Below are 19,031 nucleotides of genomic sequence, written 5' to 3' on the forward strand. Positions count from 1 at the left end.
TGTGTTCCACTCTCTCCTCCTGCCCCTTCATCTTCTCCCGTGTGCTCTGATCAGATATGTCCATCTCCCGGAGCTGCAGAGTCAATGTCGTCCTTTGGAACAAATTCTTTTCAGGGGAGGGGCAGGAATCCACTTAATTTATGGACTGGGGCCAGCCTCCCAGACCTCTCCACTGGTTCCCTACTCCATGCCGGGATATTGCATTCACACCTTGCGGCACTGGGTTGAAGTCTGGTCCCACTTTCCCTGTGGAGATATAAACAATACCCGCCCCTTGTGTGGATTAATGCCCCATGCCCCCATTCCCCTTTTCTTCCTTATATTCATCCTTTTGTTTTCCATGTAGACAATGGTGGAGGAGGGGGGGGAGGAAAACAAAAGGATCTTTACTTATTATCGCTGTACAATTGCACCTACCGGAACCATAATGATGTGTTAGGGGCTGGTTTCCCCTGACAGTGACCCATACTGAGTGCTTGGATTTCCCCATTGAAAAATATATATTAATTTGGAGATACAACGAGATTCTAATTCAGTAAATGAGTGTTGTCAAACCTTAGCCTGGGGACAATATTTTAAACTTTGTTACTGAGGCAGACTAGCAAAAGAAATTCCATTTTTGTAAGCTGCTAAGTAACTTGCCCATTCCTCCCTCCCATCTCAGAAAGTTGACTGCTAGTTGACCTGCTTGTTCTCCCTCCCCTTATGGGAAATTCTCTGCTGGTGATTAATTTTAGCATGTGCTTCCATGTGTTCCCAGCTTCTGGACACTACAATTAGTTTTGAATATTCTTCAATATATCATTTGGTCTGACTCAATATTGTTCCCTGTGATAATCTGGACGGTGTAGTTAATCTTGTTATGGTAACCAGGATGTTATAGTCAATTTTGGTATTGTTTCTTTCTGATGAGGAATTTACTATGTAATGCATACTTGGTCTTCTTGAAGTTACCAGAATGTTATAATCAATGCTGTACCCTGTAAGGCTCCCTAACCCTAAAGAATAGTAACATTAACTTTGCTTTCTGCTTCTATTCATATTTGCTTAAGTCTTATACAAATGATAACGGAGTTTTTTGCCTTTAAAAGATGGACTGAAACGTGGACTTAGGACTTCAACCAAGGACTCACTTTTAGATTCTATCAGTCCAGTTGTAAATAAATACCCTTATAAATTATGAAGACATTATAGTGGCTGTCATTTATTTAAACCTGCAACATTATGTAGGAAGAATCTGAAGGAGTTTCTCTTCTCAAACTGCATGGTTAGAGATAGTGTCACAGCTTCTAGAGTCAGTAATATGAACAGTTTTCAAAAATTAGACAATCCTTGAGTTTAGGAAATAAATGTAAGGTGAGTTCCATGAGCAGTGTGATGGGGCTGTGTCCAGAGCACAAATGGAGAGGCTGTCCTTGGTTGGAGATGCTCACACTTCAATTGAACCAGAGCCCCCTGGGTAAGGGACATTTACAAGAGTGTCTGAGTTCATTCTCTAAATTTTGAGGATGGATGAACCTAATTTTGTTGTATGGATGAACCTAATTTTAGTGGAAAGTGCCTACTGGGTTTCAAGAAAATGTCTTTTTGTTGAAGATCTAAAATACTGCACTTGGCTTTTCTTCTTACTCTGATTATTTTCTGAAATGATTATTTTCCATCTACTGCTCTACTGAATCTTTATACTTGAAATCAGGCACAACTTATTGCGCATCATTTTGGATATTCCAGCAAACAAAGGTGTGTGTATGTGTGTGTTTGTGGGGGGGGGTGTCTTTTCAGAATCTTGCTTTTTTAGAGACTACAGAGTTAAAATATTAACTTGTCTGAAGACCAACTTTTCTTGGTGGCACGTTCTTCCCTGAGACCCTATGGCACTTGAATCTCTTTACTTACATTGAGGTTGACCTCATTCATCAGGCTATGGGATGTAGTGTGGATATTGCTTGTAAGAGTGGTGGGGTTGGTAAAGACCATGGCCCAAGGTCAGAAAAATCCTGGCTAAATAAGATTAGTAGGACAACTCCTACTTGAAACATTCTGTCAGAGGCTTCAGCTCATGTGTGCATAAATAAAATGCAAAGCTAGGAGTGGAGACTGTTCTTCAGACCAGCATCTGGCTTACCCTTTTCTGAATCTCAGAATTTTTACTGAACAGAACCCTCCACTGCGATTCATTTCCTCAAACTTTCAGGACTTTCTGTTGGACACTGCAGTGATTCTCAGAACCCAGAAATCTGAGGGGATCTCCTCAAGGGTGGAGTGGGTGGGAATTGGAGCTGAATGGCTTCACTGAAGAGTTGGACCTTTGGGGCATTATCAATCCTTGGAACAAATTTGGTATTTGTGTTTCTAAAAGATGTTACTCTCACACATGGAAAACTACTAGGGACTATGAGGAGGTTAATTAAGAAGTGTCAGGGTGTACAGGAAAAAATGGGTCTTGGAGACTGTGAAGACTGAAGATGCTTTCAACAAACGTCATATAGAAAGCCAAGGCAGGGCAGGGGCAAAGAGGGGCTGGAAGGAGAGAACACTGGGCTCAGAAATTCTGGGCATTCTTTGACCTTTCCCACACACCTCTTGAGAAAAACCTTCTTTCATTATAGATTAACATGCATATGAGTTAAAGCAGTTACCCTACAACGGGCTCATAAGGAAGAGGGGAGTCTGATCTCCGTTACTTTCAGCTTATAAGGGCAGGGCTCCCTCACATGCAAATTATTCTTCCGGCACTAAGGTCAAATTCACCATTGGCCTGGGAAGGCTAACAGTTCTCTTCACACATGGGTGTAGGTCTCTTGGGAAAGCCCGGCTGCAATCTAAAGATACTATTGGTCTGTGTTCTCCTGTGCCTCGTGACAGTCCCCCAAGGTGGGAGATTCAGATATCTGAACTGGGTCTATGTGGATGTTTTTGAGCACAAGTGACTGACAGGGACCATCTGTGTTTGCTTGCAGGAGTGCCGTCCCAGTGCAGCTTCAGGAGTCGGGTCCAAGAGTGGTAAAGCCCTCCCAGAAGCTGTCCCTCACCTGCACTATCTCTGGTTTCTCCATCACAAGCAGTGGTTACAGCTGGAAATGGATCCGCAAGACCTCGGGGAAGGGGCTGCAGTGGATGGGAAACAGATGGTATGATGGTGGTACATATTATAACCCGTCCTTGCAAAGCCGACTCTCCATCACCAGAGACACATAGAAGAATCTGTTCTCCCTGCAGCTGAGCTCCGTGACTGCTGAGGACACAGCCGTTTATTACTGTGCAAGGAGCACAGTGAGGGGAAGCCAGTGTGAGCCCAGACACAAACCTCCCCTGCAGGAAGACAGTGGGCAGCAGGGCCACACAGGACCCTCAAAGCACGGACACCCAGCCCTAGACAAGCCCAGATGGATGACAGGGAGGATTTCCTGTTGGAATTCCTCTCTTAGCTCTCAGCATCCCCAAGGATGGTTTTTCTTTTTCTCTAAATTCTCTCCTCACTGAAGGCTTGAAAAAAGGAATTAGCATTTTCTGTGGCAGTACAAATATTAAACCTGACTCTGATCCTTCATTGTCATCAATGGTCCTTTTTCTTTCTTGACAAACAGGTTAACATGGTCATTCTCATCCTATCTCTTAATCTAAGTTTGTTGAAGGGTCAGGTCTCTGGAGATGTCTCTCTGCATTGCTCCCTGTGGACTGTGGGTAGTGACTGACTAAAGATCTCTAGGTCTGAGAAAATTATTGTGGTGACTTGTGGGCCTAAACTTGTGGCATGTGTTCAGGGATGCTTGCTACCCATTGTCTCCCTTGATGCACAAACAAAGCATATGGAGACCCTCGACAGCGGGAACAGGTGCACGGTGTGGCCTACCTGCTTGGAGGAGTCCTTTGTGAGATTCCTCTTTGGAGTCATAAAGAGTCCACATCTTTGGAAGGACAGTTTTGATTGAAAAAATAGCAACTGCATCACAAGAGGAGGAAATTCCAGATTAATATCTAAGAATTCTCTTTAGAATTGACAATAGTGAGATGTCTCACATATTTTGGACATGTTATTGGGGAACCAGTCCGGAGAGAAGAATATCCTGTTTAGTAGAGTGTAAGGAATATAAAGGAAAATGCTCAGTGAGATGCACAGACAGAGTGGCTGCAAACATGGTCTCAAACTCAGGAGCATGTGACAATGGTTCAAGACTTGGCAGTTTATGTGTTTGTTCTCTGGTACACAGTTATTGTGAGTAAATCTGACTCAAAAACACCGAACAACATCCCTGATGAAGTGAGGTACAGAACATTTAGAGTAATTCTGGTTAGCCCAGTAATTAACTAAAATAACTATATATGATAGCTTTTTATATTGGAAAGTGATAAATTATTTAATATATAAAATTCAATACATATACCATTCTTATTAAATTTAACTATATGACTATCAAAAATTAGGAAAACAAAGTGTAATAAATAAGTAATAAACATGATAAATAAAGATGATATATAAATATACTCTCCCTGATACCATAGTGGATGCTACATTGGAATGCTAACTAAGTACAAGAATAGTAGTTCAAAATCACATGCAATCCAAGGGAGAGCTATAAGGCTCTGAAAAGATGTGCCAGGATTGTAAATTATATCATTAAAATCCAAAGGGGGGAAGAGTATCATGGCTTAAATTGGGAGATTCTGGTATGCAGAATGCTGTGGGTGACAGTGAAAACGCCAAACACTTACAGGATTTACAGTTTATAAGCCTCCGGAAACTTCCCTCGAGCCATAACTGAGGAATGGGAATAACCTGGTGCTCACACTGAGAGCATTGGAGAAGGGACTAAATTAAAATGGCAAATCTGACTTGAATGATTAAAACGTTATCATTTGATCTCCCTTTTGATACCCTTTGTGCTTTATTTGGTTTTTAATATTTTCAGTGGGGTTTTTCCAGATATAGGTTTATTGCTATTGTATTTGGTTATTGTTGGTAATCTTTTTGACTCCTGGTTAGGTCTTTTTCTATATTTTGAAATTTTTGAACCCTGGGATGGGTGAATCTACAGAGACAATAATTAGAATAAGGGTTCTGGGGGCTATGGCAGGGGATGTGGCAGGCAAAGGGAAGTTAACATAAAGGATTTCAAGAAGGAAGGCAGTGTTTTGAAACGGATTGTGGTAGCGATTTTACAACACTGCTTAATATGATTGAACTATAGAATAGCATGATGTTTGAAATAGGTGTTCATAAAATATTTTTAAGACAATATAAAAGGATCTTAGTCGATAAACAAATGTTTTAGAACATATTTATTTTGAAAATATTTTAAAATTACTTTTATAAAATACAGTTGCACATTCAAAAGAGAGTTTAAAATTTATATAATACTATATAATATATATTTCATAGGAAAATATGTCCATTTCTGAATGAAATAAAAAGATTTCTGGTGGCTGAAACAACCCTAAGGAGCAGTCTCCTTGGTCCTAGAGGGTCACTGTGAGTGTGGTTCCACTTGGTGCCAGTGAGTTATGGAAATTGTGTTTACAATTTGTATCTTATTTTGGTTGCATTTCTCCAGTAGTTTGTTTTCTGTGTGTTCTGTATTTTGTTTAACCGTATTTAATATTATTGTCAGGAATTGTTCTATTTTTCCATTATCTTAGTCTCCACAGAATTTTCTTCATGGTATTCTTATTTTAATTATGCCCTTTCATCTGTGACATCACTTATGATATTATTTATAATATCTTTATTAAGATGTTAATGGTTTACGTTGTTTATATTTTATTTACTCACTCCTGTCATGGAGAATTTTACAATCGGCCCACATCAATTTTAGAGCATCATCCCCTGCCCCGCCAAAAGTAAATTGCCTCTAAGATGATTTATGCAATCACAATCTGTCCTGGTGCTCCCTCCCCATCCCATCATCATTAGTTTCTCCCCAAATCCCGTTTCCCTCCCGATCTCCCCCTACCTATTCCTATAGGCCCTTGTGGACGTTATTATCAACATGCATCCGCTCTACCTGTACTTCACTCCTGGGAGACCCAACAAAAACAAACAAACAAAAATGCGCTAAGGTGGTCAGAGAAAAACATAATAGTATAAAGACAAACATACAAACAATGTGTAAGAAGGAAAAGACCACCAAAAATATTTTAAAAGCCAGGGAAGAGGTTTCAGTCATAAAACCAGTAAGAAATGCTTGCGCCCAGAAAAAATTCAAGTGTCGTCTGTTTGGTGGTCCCCTGGCCAAGTGTTGAATTCAACCTTGCATAATCAGGACGACCGTGGTCTCTGTCTGATAGTAAGGTTGATGGAGACTCTTGCCTGTGACTAGAGCCATCTGCCAGTGGCTCAGTCTGACCAGATGCTCTGCAGATGGGTTTGGGGCTCTCACCATCCCCATAGGCCTCCACAAATTGGGTGTTCACAATTGGTGCTCCGATGCTCTTCTCACTGTACTGATGTTTTGTAATTGTTATCTTTGGGTCACACGAGCTGCTGTGCTTTCTCAGTGTGTAGTCAGCGGACCCCTTGCTTAGATGGCTGCTTGCTTGAATGCAAGCTTTTAAGACCGCAGACACTGTTCTGATTGATAGTCAGTCACCATATGGTTTCTTCACCACTTTGCTGTATCACCCTTATATCAAGTGATCATTTCATAAAGCTGAGGATCAAGCAGGGCCATGATGTAAGAACTGATTGTTCTTAAATTGGGGATAGGATTTAGTGCAAGCTCCAAACCTATTGCTTGATCTATTCCTATATTTCCTTTTATTTGATAAAATTAAAATGATTTAACTTGGGAACCACTGTATAGGTCACATTGTTCTAGTTCAATTCCGTCAAAACTAATTGTGCAATTTCTTGCATACTCCTACATGTTTTCCAAATGATAAGGTTCCTTCCTAGACTTCTGGAAATCATCTCCCTTTTGTCTCCTCCACCCTTCGAGCACCCTAAGCCCTTGTTATACTTTCTTTCCCTGTGAGCTCAACATCCCTAGGTTTCATTTTCTGAAAAATAATAAAACAAATCACACTACTTCAAGACGGTGAGTCCAATGGTGGCACACCTCTCAGACACAGTCTAATGTAGATGAGTATAAGCAGACTGCAACAGGACAGCCACACAGGGTTGCCAGGATATTATGTCTTAACACAGCACACTCGCTGTACCAAGACTTGCTTGTTTGACAACCAATAGTACACAGCTCTTGGTACAGCTGTTTTCTTCAACCCCAGACACCATGTGTTTTCCAGCTTAAATCCCCAGGTTACAGTGAGTCTGGGGTAGAATCCAGTTCTCCCAATGGAGTTCCCATTTGGGGATCTCACAGATGCAGCTCTGCAGCATGACTTGTACTCTGAGAGTCAGGATTCAGTTTCCCACTGTTCTGTGACATCTGGCCTGGCTTCCCAGGTAAACCCAGAGTCCTAGGTCAGCTCTGCTCTCCGAGTGCAAGTCATGAAATACCCTCCCTACCTGTTGATCCCAAGAGCACCTGCAGTCCCTCCTTCCCCCACTTGGCTGTCAGCTCTCCTTTCCCATACCCCAACAGACACACATTTATGTTCACCCAAAATTGACTGTTCCATCTCCCCTCTTCAGTGCTGCCCACCCCTACCATCACTAAGCCTCACCCCTTTGAGAGGCCACCACCCTCTCCAGGGGACCTCACCCCAGATCCATATTGCTACCACTCAGCATCCTGCCCCCTTTCCCTCACCAATGGATCCCAGCTATCAGGTAAGGAAGTGGCCTCTGGCCAAATGATCTCCACTATGCTTACCTTGACCAGAGGATTTGTGGTTAATGGCACTGGTCCAGCTCTTTCCCAGGCGATCTAGCTCCCAGCAAGAAGACCTGCAAACTTGAGCTTGTGCCCTTTCTGCCACTGTTTCCAAGTGCAGTGGACTTAGATAGCATTTGTCCTTTTGTTCTTGACTAGCTTTACTCAGCATGTCTTCCAGATCCCTCCCCGACTTGAGGTTTCATTGCTGCTTTTTAGGGATTCATATTATTTATTTGTGAGTATGTATCAGAGTTTTTAAAAAAATGTATCCACCTTCTCTTGATGGGAATTTAGGCTGTTTCCAGCTTCGTGCTATTGTACCCTGTGCTGCAATGATCATGGGGGAACACATGTCTGTTCGTCATCTCTTCCTTATTTCTTTGGGGTATATGTCCAGTAAGGGTATTGGTGGGTCATATGGTAGTTCAATTTCCATCTGTTTTAGATATTGCCATATCTCTTCCATAGCGGCTGTACATATTTACATGTCTACTAGCAGTGTATAAGAGTCCCTATCCCACCAGGCCCTCTCCATCCTTTATTTGTTCTCAGTTATGTTTTGTTTTTAAATTGGGATACAGTACTGGGCTTTAGTTGGAATCACATTGTTGTTTTGATTTCCAATTCCTGGATGACTACAGACCTGGAACATTTCCACATGTGTTTATTAACCATTTAAGTGTCATCTTGTGTGAATTGTTTGTTAAGGTCTTTTGCCCATCTTATAAAAAGTTTGGTTTTTTTCTTGCTTTAACCTTGTAAAATTCTGTGGATCTTAGTAATTAGTCTTTTATCTGATGTGTCATTACTAAATATCCTTTTCCAGTCTGTGGGCTCTCTTTTTACTTTTATTAAATAAACTCTTTTGATTTACACAAGTGTTTCCTTTTTCATAGGTCCCATTCATCTATTTTACCTTCTATGGAGTATGTTTCTTTTGTTAATTCTGCCAGCCCATGTATTCCCTGAACTAGGCCTCCTAGCAATGTCACAATTTTCTCACTGATGATCCTGCTAGCTCTCGATTTTACATCTAGGTCTTCAATCCACCTGGAGTTTATTTTGGTGCATGGAATGAGATATTTCATTTCATTCTTCGGCAGGTGTATATCCAGATTTTCCAACACCGTTTATTTAGGAGGCACCTGCTTCCCTTTTAATGTCTTTTGGGCCATTGTAAAATCAATTATATGTGGACGTTTTCATTGCTGGGTTTTCTTACCTGACTCATTGGTCTGAGAATATTGGTCTTTTTAAAAAAAATAATTATATGCTGTTGGATTCTATTGGCCAGGACTTTTTTGAGAATTTTTGCACCTACATTCATGAGAGATACTGGTCTGTATTTGCAGAGGTTATTGTGGTTTGGGTCAAGGAAGGAGTATAATCAGTCTACTAGACTCCCTTATGGACTCTCTGTATTATTTTTAGAAGAGTGCACTTTTATTGTGCTTATAACAGTGGTTTCCTATACAGCTCAGAATTATCTGCTGTTTATGCGTGGTGCTGGGGTGTAAATTTTCTAGTATAGTGGATGGCCCAGGGAGGAGGGGTGTACATTCAGAAGTGGATCAGGCTAGAGTCTGGACACCAGTTCTGAAAGGTACCTGTCCTGTGCAGGAAAACTGCCGAGCAACCTGGAAATGCCAGGTCCCATTTCTACTAGCAGGATGAGGAGCTTTGTGATTCCTTTCTCAAAAGAAAATAGAAACACCTCCACCGACACCTAGCCCAGCTCCTGGCAGATTCCAAACACTCCTCGGTTTCCCCAGTGCTCAGCCTCTCACCACGTGGCCTGGTCTAATCATCTGCAGCAGGGAGCTGGGCATAGCTAGGGATTATCACCAGTGGGAGCTCTCCTCCCTCTGCGAACCTTGCGGTTCAGCATCAAGCCTCCAGTTGTCTCTGCAGGCTTCTGTGGGATGCTCCCGAAGTATCAACAGCTCAGCCGGGAGTTGCCACAGCACCTGCAAGGGAAGCAAATCACAGGAAGGTGCTGTGAACTGGGACGGCAATGATTTAGAGCACAGTTGTGCTCTCTATGGGTAAACAAATACAAAGGACACCCGTCATTATATCCCAGTCCCCCAACCCAGCTACCTACCCGCAAATTTGGCAATTCCACAGCAGAGAGCTGTTCACAGGGGCGATCCAACACTTGGCTTTCCTTTTAAATATATTTTTTCACTTGCTGTGCTTCAATTTAAAGGTAGATGTATAAAAATATCCATATTCTTCCTTCCAACAGTATTCCCCTCTATTGTAGTGTAAGGTCAACTTAACAGCATAATTCTGTTAAACCATTGTCTGCCATCGCCAGCAAAAGCACAGTTTACCCACAGACATTGCATGCAACACAGAGAAGAGATGGAGCCAGCTCATCATCAGGAGTGGGTCCCAGTCCCCACAGCCAGCGCTCTCACTCTGCGGCCAGTGCAGGGATGGTGGTTTGTAAGCATCCCTCGTTTGTGCTGCTAAAAAGGACAGTATTCCCTCCTCACCAGCAAAGATGACAAAATAGAGCTGTGCTATGAGGGAGAATCTACTGGAAGGCAGGGAGTTAGTTTTGTCATTGTCTTCTGTATTCCATGTAATATGTTTAACAATCACTTTGGGGAATGTTAGCATGTGTTCAAAGGTAGAAGGGGCAGGCTGTAGGACACCAGACCTAAAGAGTATGTTTGAACTCAGAAGCCCTGGAAAGGCAGTTATCCCGCAATGTCACCACATGCCAGGAGCCAGACTGACATAATTGATCCTAAACACATCTAGCTCAGTCCTGGACTCCAGGGAAGGACAGAAGACTACACTTAGACTGCCTTCTCCTCAACTTCTAATCCTATTGGGGTTCATCTCAGATGTAATTTGTAATTGGGGGTAGTACTCTAGAGTTTTGTTATGTGTTTTTTGGTTTAACAGTATATGAACCCAGAATTGATGAAAGTATAGAGGCAGCAAGACAAACAAGGGTTTCTTGGAGGTACAGTGGGGCAGGGGGTAGGGTAAAAGGGAGCCGATATTAAAGAGTTCAAGAAAGAAGCGGATGTTTTCATACTGATTGTAGTAGCAATCATAAAATACTGCTTGATGCGAATGAACTGTAAATGATATGGTATGTGTGTTACTCTGGGTAGACTAGAAAAACAAATTCATAGACACTCATGTCCTTGAGAAATAAATAGCTTTATATACAAGAGCAATCAAATATTGAGAAAACACCCCAGCCTAGTCCAGATCAAGTCCTTAAGTTCAATCTTAGACCACATGTCCGATACCTATTTTTAAAGTCTTCTTCAGACTCACAGAACAAATACAATGATGCCAAATACAGGAAGACCACAGGCCAGTGGGTGGGAAGTCTTCTGGATCCGGTGGCATTGTAAGCATCTCAGCGCTGGCATGGGTCCACGTGGTTTCTCCAGCTGAGGGCACTCGCCTAGTTCCATGTGTCTTGTCAGCTGCAATGTCTCCCAGGGAGTCAACAGACAGAGACAGAGACAGAGATAGAGTCCTACATCCAAGGAGGAATGCAGGAGTTCCCAGAATCCTCAGGAGAAGGCCATGCCAACACAGAGGCCACATTGGCTATGATCTGATTAACTGGCTAGACTCCACCCCTTCACTCTTAATCCTGTCAAATTGACAAATGATTATATGACGACCACAGCTAACTATAAGATGGGTTGGGCAAAAAACAAACAATAAAATAATAAACATAGACTATTTCATTATGAATTTTTTTCTTGTAAATTCAGTTATTGGTTTATATCATAATCCCTTTTCCTGTTCAATATTTTAAAGTTTTTGAAATGTTGTACTGGAAAGAATTTCCATCAGTTTCCAGCTATGTGTGTAAAACTTTCTGTCATATATTAGAACATATTTTTCTCATGAAACATGCAGCAAAATACTATTTGCAACATTCTTCTCAGGTGTGGTTCAGTGCACTAGATTATTGTTTTCAACAATTACCAACATCTACAAAATTTCCTATCAAACATAACAGAATACCACCCCCAAAATTATTCTGACTAGAAACTTTCCCCTTAACATCGAATAATTAACTAAAAAGTTCCTGTTTCTATTATTTTAAATAGAAACCTGATTTAAATACTTCCCCGTTCCTCTGTAAAGAATGCAGCCTAAATTCTGTAGAATATCTTTGTCTTTGAGCCAGATTTTCTTTACCAGTATTTTATTATGGCGTATATCTCAATATCAAAATCTGTATAAATAGTATGTCTGCAGATCATACTTCCTTTCACTGTATCCAGCTCACAGTGTTTGCAACTTGTAGCACTCTACCTCTAAAGCTTTTCCCACTGAGGGACCAGAGATAAAAATAACCTCAGGGAGAAAGTTGACTTGCAGGGGTGCTAAGGACCCACGGGAGCCTGGATACAGACTGCAGTTAGAGCTGCTGTGCTGACCACTATGGTAGCTCCACTGCCTGTGTTTGGAAATCTGCAGAGACAACTCCAGGTAACACTCCTGACCAACAGTCTGAATGCTTATGACCAGAGAAAATGTTACTGTGTGCCCCACAGAAGTTGGAAGACAGTGTAAGCCCAGGAAACACCTCTCCTGTATGTGATGGGTTGCTGTCAGCAGGAAGCTCAGAACACCCATCACCCACAGAGGGTACTAATCCATGGGAAGAAAAATGACCTTCTTATGATTTCTGTGGGTTCCTGTAACCCCAGAAATAACCTTGTTGTCAGGAAACACTTTTATTCCAGTATTAAATATAGAATATAAGAGTATCTTTTATCCTTTCCCAAATATTCTGAAATGTTATAGGGGAAAGGAGTTTTAGGGATGACATATACTTGTTTCCCTATGTGGTCAAAGGAATGACAAGATTCAGGTAGGCCTAGTCTTGATTCCATTGCATGCTAAGGATACAGATTGTCTTTAATTTCACCAGATCATCTGTGTACTTCTGATGGTAGTGGATGTAAAGCTACATTAAACTTAAAATCTGCACAGCTTCTGCATGATTGGTAGAGTGAAGACCTCAGAGAGAGGGCTGTGTTCTTCCAAGGACTCCACCAGCATCGATTTCTAGTGAGTCCCAGAGGCAGGGGCCCCATTCAGCCCTTTCCACCTTTACATACCATGCACCTCCCACACGCAAATGCCTGACAAGAACCCAAATGAAACCACAGCACGCATGGACTTAAATTCATATTCCTTCTCACCGGGAGAGCATTTTCTGGGTGTCACGAATCTTATCCACATGAACATGAAGCAAGTGTGGGTTTTCCTCTTTCTGGCAACTCAGGGAGGTGAGTGGTTCAGGGAGTCAGACATGAAGTCTGGGAGTGCAGCATCCGAGCACAACTCACTGGGTTTCTCTCTATCCCCAGCTGTACAGGCCAAGGTGCAGCTACAAGAGTCAGGCCCTGGACTAGTGAGGCCCTCACAGACCCTATCTCTCACTTGTTTTGTCTCTAGATTCTCTTTAACCATCTGTCATGTGATCTGGGTCCACCAAGCTCCAGGAAAGGATCTGGAGTGGATTGGGATAATATGGGAGAATGGGGGCACAACGTATACTCCAGCTCTCCAGTACTGAGTCAGCATCACAAGGGACACCTCCCAGAACATGTATTTAAAACTGAGCTCTGTGAATCCTGAGGACACAGTCATGTATTACTGTGCCAGAGACATGGTTATGGGAAGTCAGTGTGAGCACAGACACAAACTCAGTTTCAGCAGAGGCAGAGAATGAAGGCAGTGAGGCTTTCCTCTCAGAAGCTGTGTTTTCCCCACCTTGTCAGCACTTCTCCAGGGACCACCGTGCATAGAGTCTAGGGAACCTTCATGCATCTGACCATGCCTTCATTTCATTGGAATGGGGTTTGTCCATCTTTCACCAGGCAGATTTCAGAGCACTATGTATTGTTCAGACCTCAGTTTACAATTCAGATACTACCTACTGCCATTTGTTGTCAAAGTTAGAAATATTTAATGCAGTAAAAAAATGATCACGTTGCGTCTCAAACTTTGTCCACACCCTCAGATATATCTTGAATTTCTTCATTCTAATGAATACTCACTAGTGCACATTGTGCAATAATTTCCTTAGAACACCCTAGAAAATATTGTCTATGCCAATACTGTTGTTAGGAAACAAATATTAACAAATTCTCAAAAAAAATGAATTCAAAAGAAAAAGAAGTACAAAGTGAGGTAAGGGTCTTGCTTCATTTTTCTGCAGATAATATCAATATTTCTGGCACCATTTATTGAAGATGGCATCTGCTTCCCATTTAATATTTTTTGGAACCTTATCAAAGATCACTTGCCTGTATGCTGATGTTTTTATTTCTGGGTCTTCAGCTTTTTTCCATTGGTCTGAATATCTGTCATTATGCCAGTACCACTCTGTTTTGACTACAGTGGCCGTATAGTATGTTCAAAGTTCAGGTAGAGTAAGCCCTCCGAATAGCCTGATTTAAATACTTGCCCTTTCCTCTGTAAAGAATGCAGCCTAAACCGTGTGGAATATCTTTATTGTCTTTGAGCCAGATTATTTTTACCAGTATTTTACTGTGGCATATATCTCAATATCAAAATCTATGTAAATAGCTATGTCTGTAGATTATACTTCCTTGAGCTTGTGCCCTTTCTGCTACTTTTTCCAAGTGCAGTAGACTTAGTGGTTAAAATCCTAATGTAGTTTACTGACAGAGAGATACCAACGAGGGTATTTGCAAAGTCACTATATTGCCAGAGATTTCCTTCTGCATGACATCACTGGTATGTGATGTCATATGACTACTCGTGGAGAGTTTCCCATCTTGACTGAATTTAATGCTTTTAAATTTTGTAGATTTATGTCAAGAAAACTTAGAAACACAGGTAAAAATTTGTTACCCACACTCATTACAGCTACCTGGTAACTACCCTACAAGAAAGCATTGATGAGACATGAGCTCTTCATTTTTTAAAAAATTTTTTATGATTTAAAACTTTAGAGTAAATTGAAGAGAAACCCCATGTATGTGGTTGCCACATTCATACATTGATTGTAATTCCCAAGACATACCAGCCTTCTTCCCACTTCAGCCCTCCTTGTGTTTTTATATTATTCATCCTTCTTTCCTATTCCTTCTTGTTTTCAAAAGTTTTTATCCATAAGCAAATGCTGTCCTTTTGATTTACAATCGTTGAGTTTTCTAAGGAGTGTATACCTCTCAGATGTAATTCTTCCCCTCTAAGCCTGTATATTGTTGGGCTGAAATCTGAGTCAGAGGATTGAATACAGGTCCAAGAGAGAAGAGTCACTAGAGGCCATAATTTGGGGATTCCAAGTCTACATCAGATCAGTAAGCCTGATCTATTTTATGATTTTGATTTGTTCCACTTTCTTCTCCCACTCAAATCAGGACCGTTTTTTGTGATCCCTTTAGAGTTATTAGCAGTGGAAGCTGGGCACCATCTAGTTCTTCTCTCAGGGTTGTGGATGTTGAGGCTCACTGTGGTCCATTCATCCCCAGGATGAATTGTTCCCACACATCTTCTATTTTCTTTATTTTTATTTTATGGTACTTCTGTGCTGTCTCCGGTGGGAGCGGGAGGTAACAAAGAGAATGCAAGTGTGGCAGGCACAACTGGCAACTAGGTGGGCATTCTACTGGTTGGTACATCTGTGAACCAGAAACACCAGGTTCAGCTCTCTTTCAGGCACTGAAAGCTGGAAGAGCATACATTCTGTGGAAGTCTGGAAAGTCATCTGACCCCAAAATGGGGGGCCATGTCAGTAGAGGGACAGCAACACAGAACATGGGTACCCATGTGGAAAGCCACAACTGTCCGTTCACACACTTGGCTCAGGCCAAACTCCAGCACCTCTTCCTTAGTTTTGAAAACTTTGTTACACTAACACCAATGAAAGGTGTTCTTGTTGAAAATTCTCATGTTTAATGAGATCTGACGTCCACATATGAGATGTTCCACATTTAATTCATGCAAAGGGCTTCTAGCCTGTGTGAGATCTCTGATGTGCTGTAAGGCATTGCATCTGGCTGAAAGCTTTACCACACTCACCAAATACATAGAGGTTTTCCTCCTGTGAATTTGTAGATGAGTTTTGAGATTTCCTTTATGAATGAAGCTTTTGCCACATTCACTACATATATGGGATTTCTCTCCAGTATGAGTTCTCCGATGAACAGTGAGTCCATCCTTTCTGAGAAAGGCTTTTCCACATTGACTACATACATGGGGTTTCTCACCAGTATGATTTTTCTTCTGAATAAAGCCTTTGCCACACTCACCACATACATACGGATTTTCTCCTGTGAATGTGTAGATGACTTTTGAGACTTCCTTTACGAATGAAGCTTTTGCCACATTTACTACATTTATGTGGTTTATCTCCAGTATGAGTGCGCTGATGAACAGTGAGAGTAGACTTCTGGATAAAGCCTTTTCCACAGTCACCACATACATGGGGTTTCTCTCCAGTATGAGTTTTCTGATGAATAGTGAGATGAGTCTTCGTGATAAAGGCTTTACCACAGTCACCACATACATGGGTTTTGTCTCCAGTATGAGTTCGCTGATGAACAGTGAGAGCATGCTTCAAGGTAAATGCTTCTCCACATTGACCACATACATGGGGTTTCCCTCCTATATGAGCTCGTTGATGATCAGTAAGTTTGCACTTTCTGATAAAAGCTTTTCCACATTCACCACATACATGGGGTTTCTCTCCAGTATGAGTTAGCTGATGAACAGTGAGAGCATTCTTCTGGATAAAGGCTTTGCCACATTCACCACATACATGGGGTTTCCCTCCAGAATGAGTTCGCTGATGAACAGTGAGAGAAGTCTTCTGGATAAAGCCTTTGCCACATTCACCACATACATGGGGTTTCTCTCCAGTATGATTTAGCTGATGAACAGTGAGACCATACTTCCTGAGAAAGGCTTTTCCACAATGACCACATACATGGGATTTCTCTCCAGTATGAGTTCGCTGATGAACACTAAGCATACTCTTCCTGATAAATCTTTACCACATTCACCACATATGTGGGGTTTTTCTCCAGTATGAGTTCGCCAATGAAAAGTGAGAGAACTCTTCTGGATAAAGCCTTTGCCACATTCACCACATACATGGGGTTTCTCTCCAGTATGAGTTTGCTGATGAGCAGTGAGATCACTCTTCCTGGTCAAGCCTTTCCCACATTCTCTGTATACATAGGACATTCCTGTGACATGAGGTTCTCGATGACCCTTGAGGTATGACACACTGTGGAAAGTTTTGCCACATTGCAAACATTTATATAGCTTTGTCCTTCATGACTTTTTTGATAATGTTCATTGAGTTTGAACACTTTCTTGAAATTTTGCTCACACTGACTACATTCATGGGTCTTATCTAGTATATCAATAATCTGGTGCTCATAGAGCACAGAGTCATCAGTGAAGGTTGTCCCACATTTATTACCTGTGTGTGTTTTCTCAATTTCATCAGACTCCTGATGCTGAATGCATTGTGACTTAATGAGCCTGGGTGGTTCACACTCAGGGAATTTCATTTCAGTACAAAATTGCTCTTGTTCAATGTGGAAAAAAGCCTTCTCATCTTCACTGAGCAAAACTGACTTCTGTATTTTGTTTCTTCTGTTCTGATTTAATTCTACAATGATTAAATCTGATTTTATAATTTGTTCATGTAATCAAAACATCTCATAAGTTTCCTTTAGAGGAAAATTATTTTTATGCTGAGAATATGTATTAAATGTATAGCATTGTTCTATTCTGTCCACGCGTCTTTCACATTGCAAGTGCTCAAGCAAATGATCATCATCTTTCTGGATTTCTATAAAAGAACAGAACATTGGCTCTTTTCAACAAATTGGTTTACAATGCAGCCCTTAAAATACGCATTGATACAAAGTAGATCTTTAGTGACAACCCTCTTATATGAATATAAATAAAACATTATGCTTGATTTTTGTTACCCATTGGACGAAATACAATCATGTAAACAATCCAAATGATAAAAATAGTTATTATATATATCAGGTTGGATGTGAAAGTGATGAATGGACACAGATTTGATATTTGCTTAAAGAAGTACATGAAAACATATAACAAACATAACAGAAGGAAGACATTGAGACCAATAGACCACAGGAGTGATAAGACTTGCTAATTCCAGTTGGTAGAGGTTAGATGTATTCATTGCATCAATCTAACTGAAAAACAACTAAGTACTAGACAAAGTTGGGAATGTGAAACATGCCAAATGTTCTACTTGGGAGAAAACCATTTTTACAGGTATATGTGAAAGGGATTATGGTACAGAAACACATTCTTTATTTTTATGAAGCCTGTATTCTAGCTCACAGCACTCATCTTACAGTGCTGTCCTGTGGTGGCGTGCAGGTTGCTGTGATGCCAGGAGCACTGCCACCCAGTGTTTCAAATACAAGCAGGACCACCCACGGTGCACAGGTCTTAGTGGAATCTCCAAAAATAGGGACTGGGAGGAAGACTTGGTGATCGACTTCTGGTACATGAACCCCTCAGGTTTAATGGCAATGAAATAACACTGAAGATGTACTAAATCCTCAAAGTACAGTCAACAGTAATGATGTGGATAAAGGAAGAGCTTTGGGGACCTTCAGTGCTTGACATGGCATGACTGAAAATGAGAAAAAATAGCTGTAAATATCCTCTAGTAATTGAAAATGGCATATATGCAATGTTATCATGAAAAATCTGCAAGTTGTCTAAACAAAATGGAATGGTAAAATTTGATAGTGTATGCATTATTCAACTTTAATAGACTGGTACTGGCTATTTTTAATTAGATAATCAAGTGGTTTATAAGGTTGAGATTGACAAATTCAAGAAGATTGGCATCATATTCATTATCCAAAAAAAACCACTTCAATATTTTCCCTGATGTATAATTTTGTCAGTGGTAGACTAATATTCATATGCCTGCAAGCACAAAGCTTAGAGACTATGTAAAGAATAATCTTGAGGAATAAAAGTCTGACTGAAGTCTAATGACAGAGAACAGATGGGATGTGGGATGACATGAAAGCCAACTTACATATGGAAACGAAAAGGCTACTCAAAAGACAGAAAAGAAAACAGAGCAATATTGAATATACTGTGCATTGTTTGAATAACAGCAATAAAATCTATTGGAATATACTGCAAAAATGTTCTTTAGAGCAGCAAAGGTAATCTTTCATGTATTGGACCTGTTAAGAAATCGTGGGC

At 41.0% G+C, this 19,031-nt stretch overlaps 1 protein-coding gene across 1 annotated transcript in view; it reads right to left on the reverse strand.

Annotated features, from left to right (window-relative positions):
* The window catches only part of LOC142430482 (uncharacterized), a 29,174-nt gene extending 12,177 nt beyond the window's left edge, over positions 1-16,997 (reverse strand). The window contains 4 exon segments of the mRNA XM_075535572.1: positions 15,761-15,815; positions 15,899-16,045; positions 16,101-16,799; positions 16,802-16,997. Of these exon segments, the coding sequence (XP_075391687.1) occupies positions 15,761-15,815; positions 15,899-16,045; positions 16,101-16,799; positions 16,802-16,997 (1,097 nt within the window).
* Positions 16,998-19,031: the final 2,034 nt, after the last annotated feature.

Source organism: Tenrec ecaudatus, chromosome 17, assembly GCF_050624435.1.
Source record: "Tenrec ecaudatus isolate mTenEca1 chromosome 17, mTenEca1.hap1, whole genome shotgun sequence".
Taxonomy (NCBI): Eukaryota; Metazoa; Chordata; class Mammalia; order Afrosoricida; family Tenrecidae; genus Tenrec; species Tenrec ecaudatus.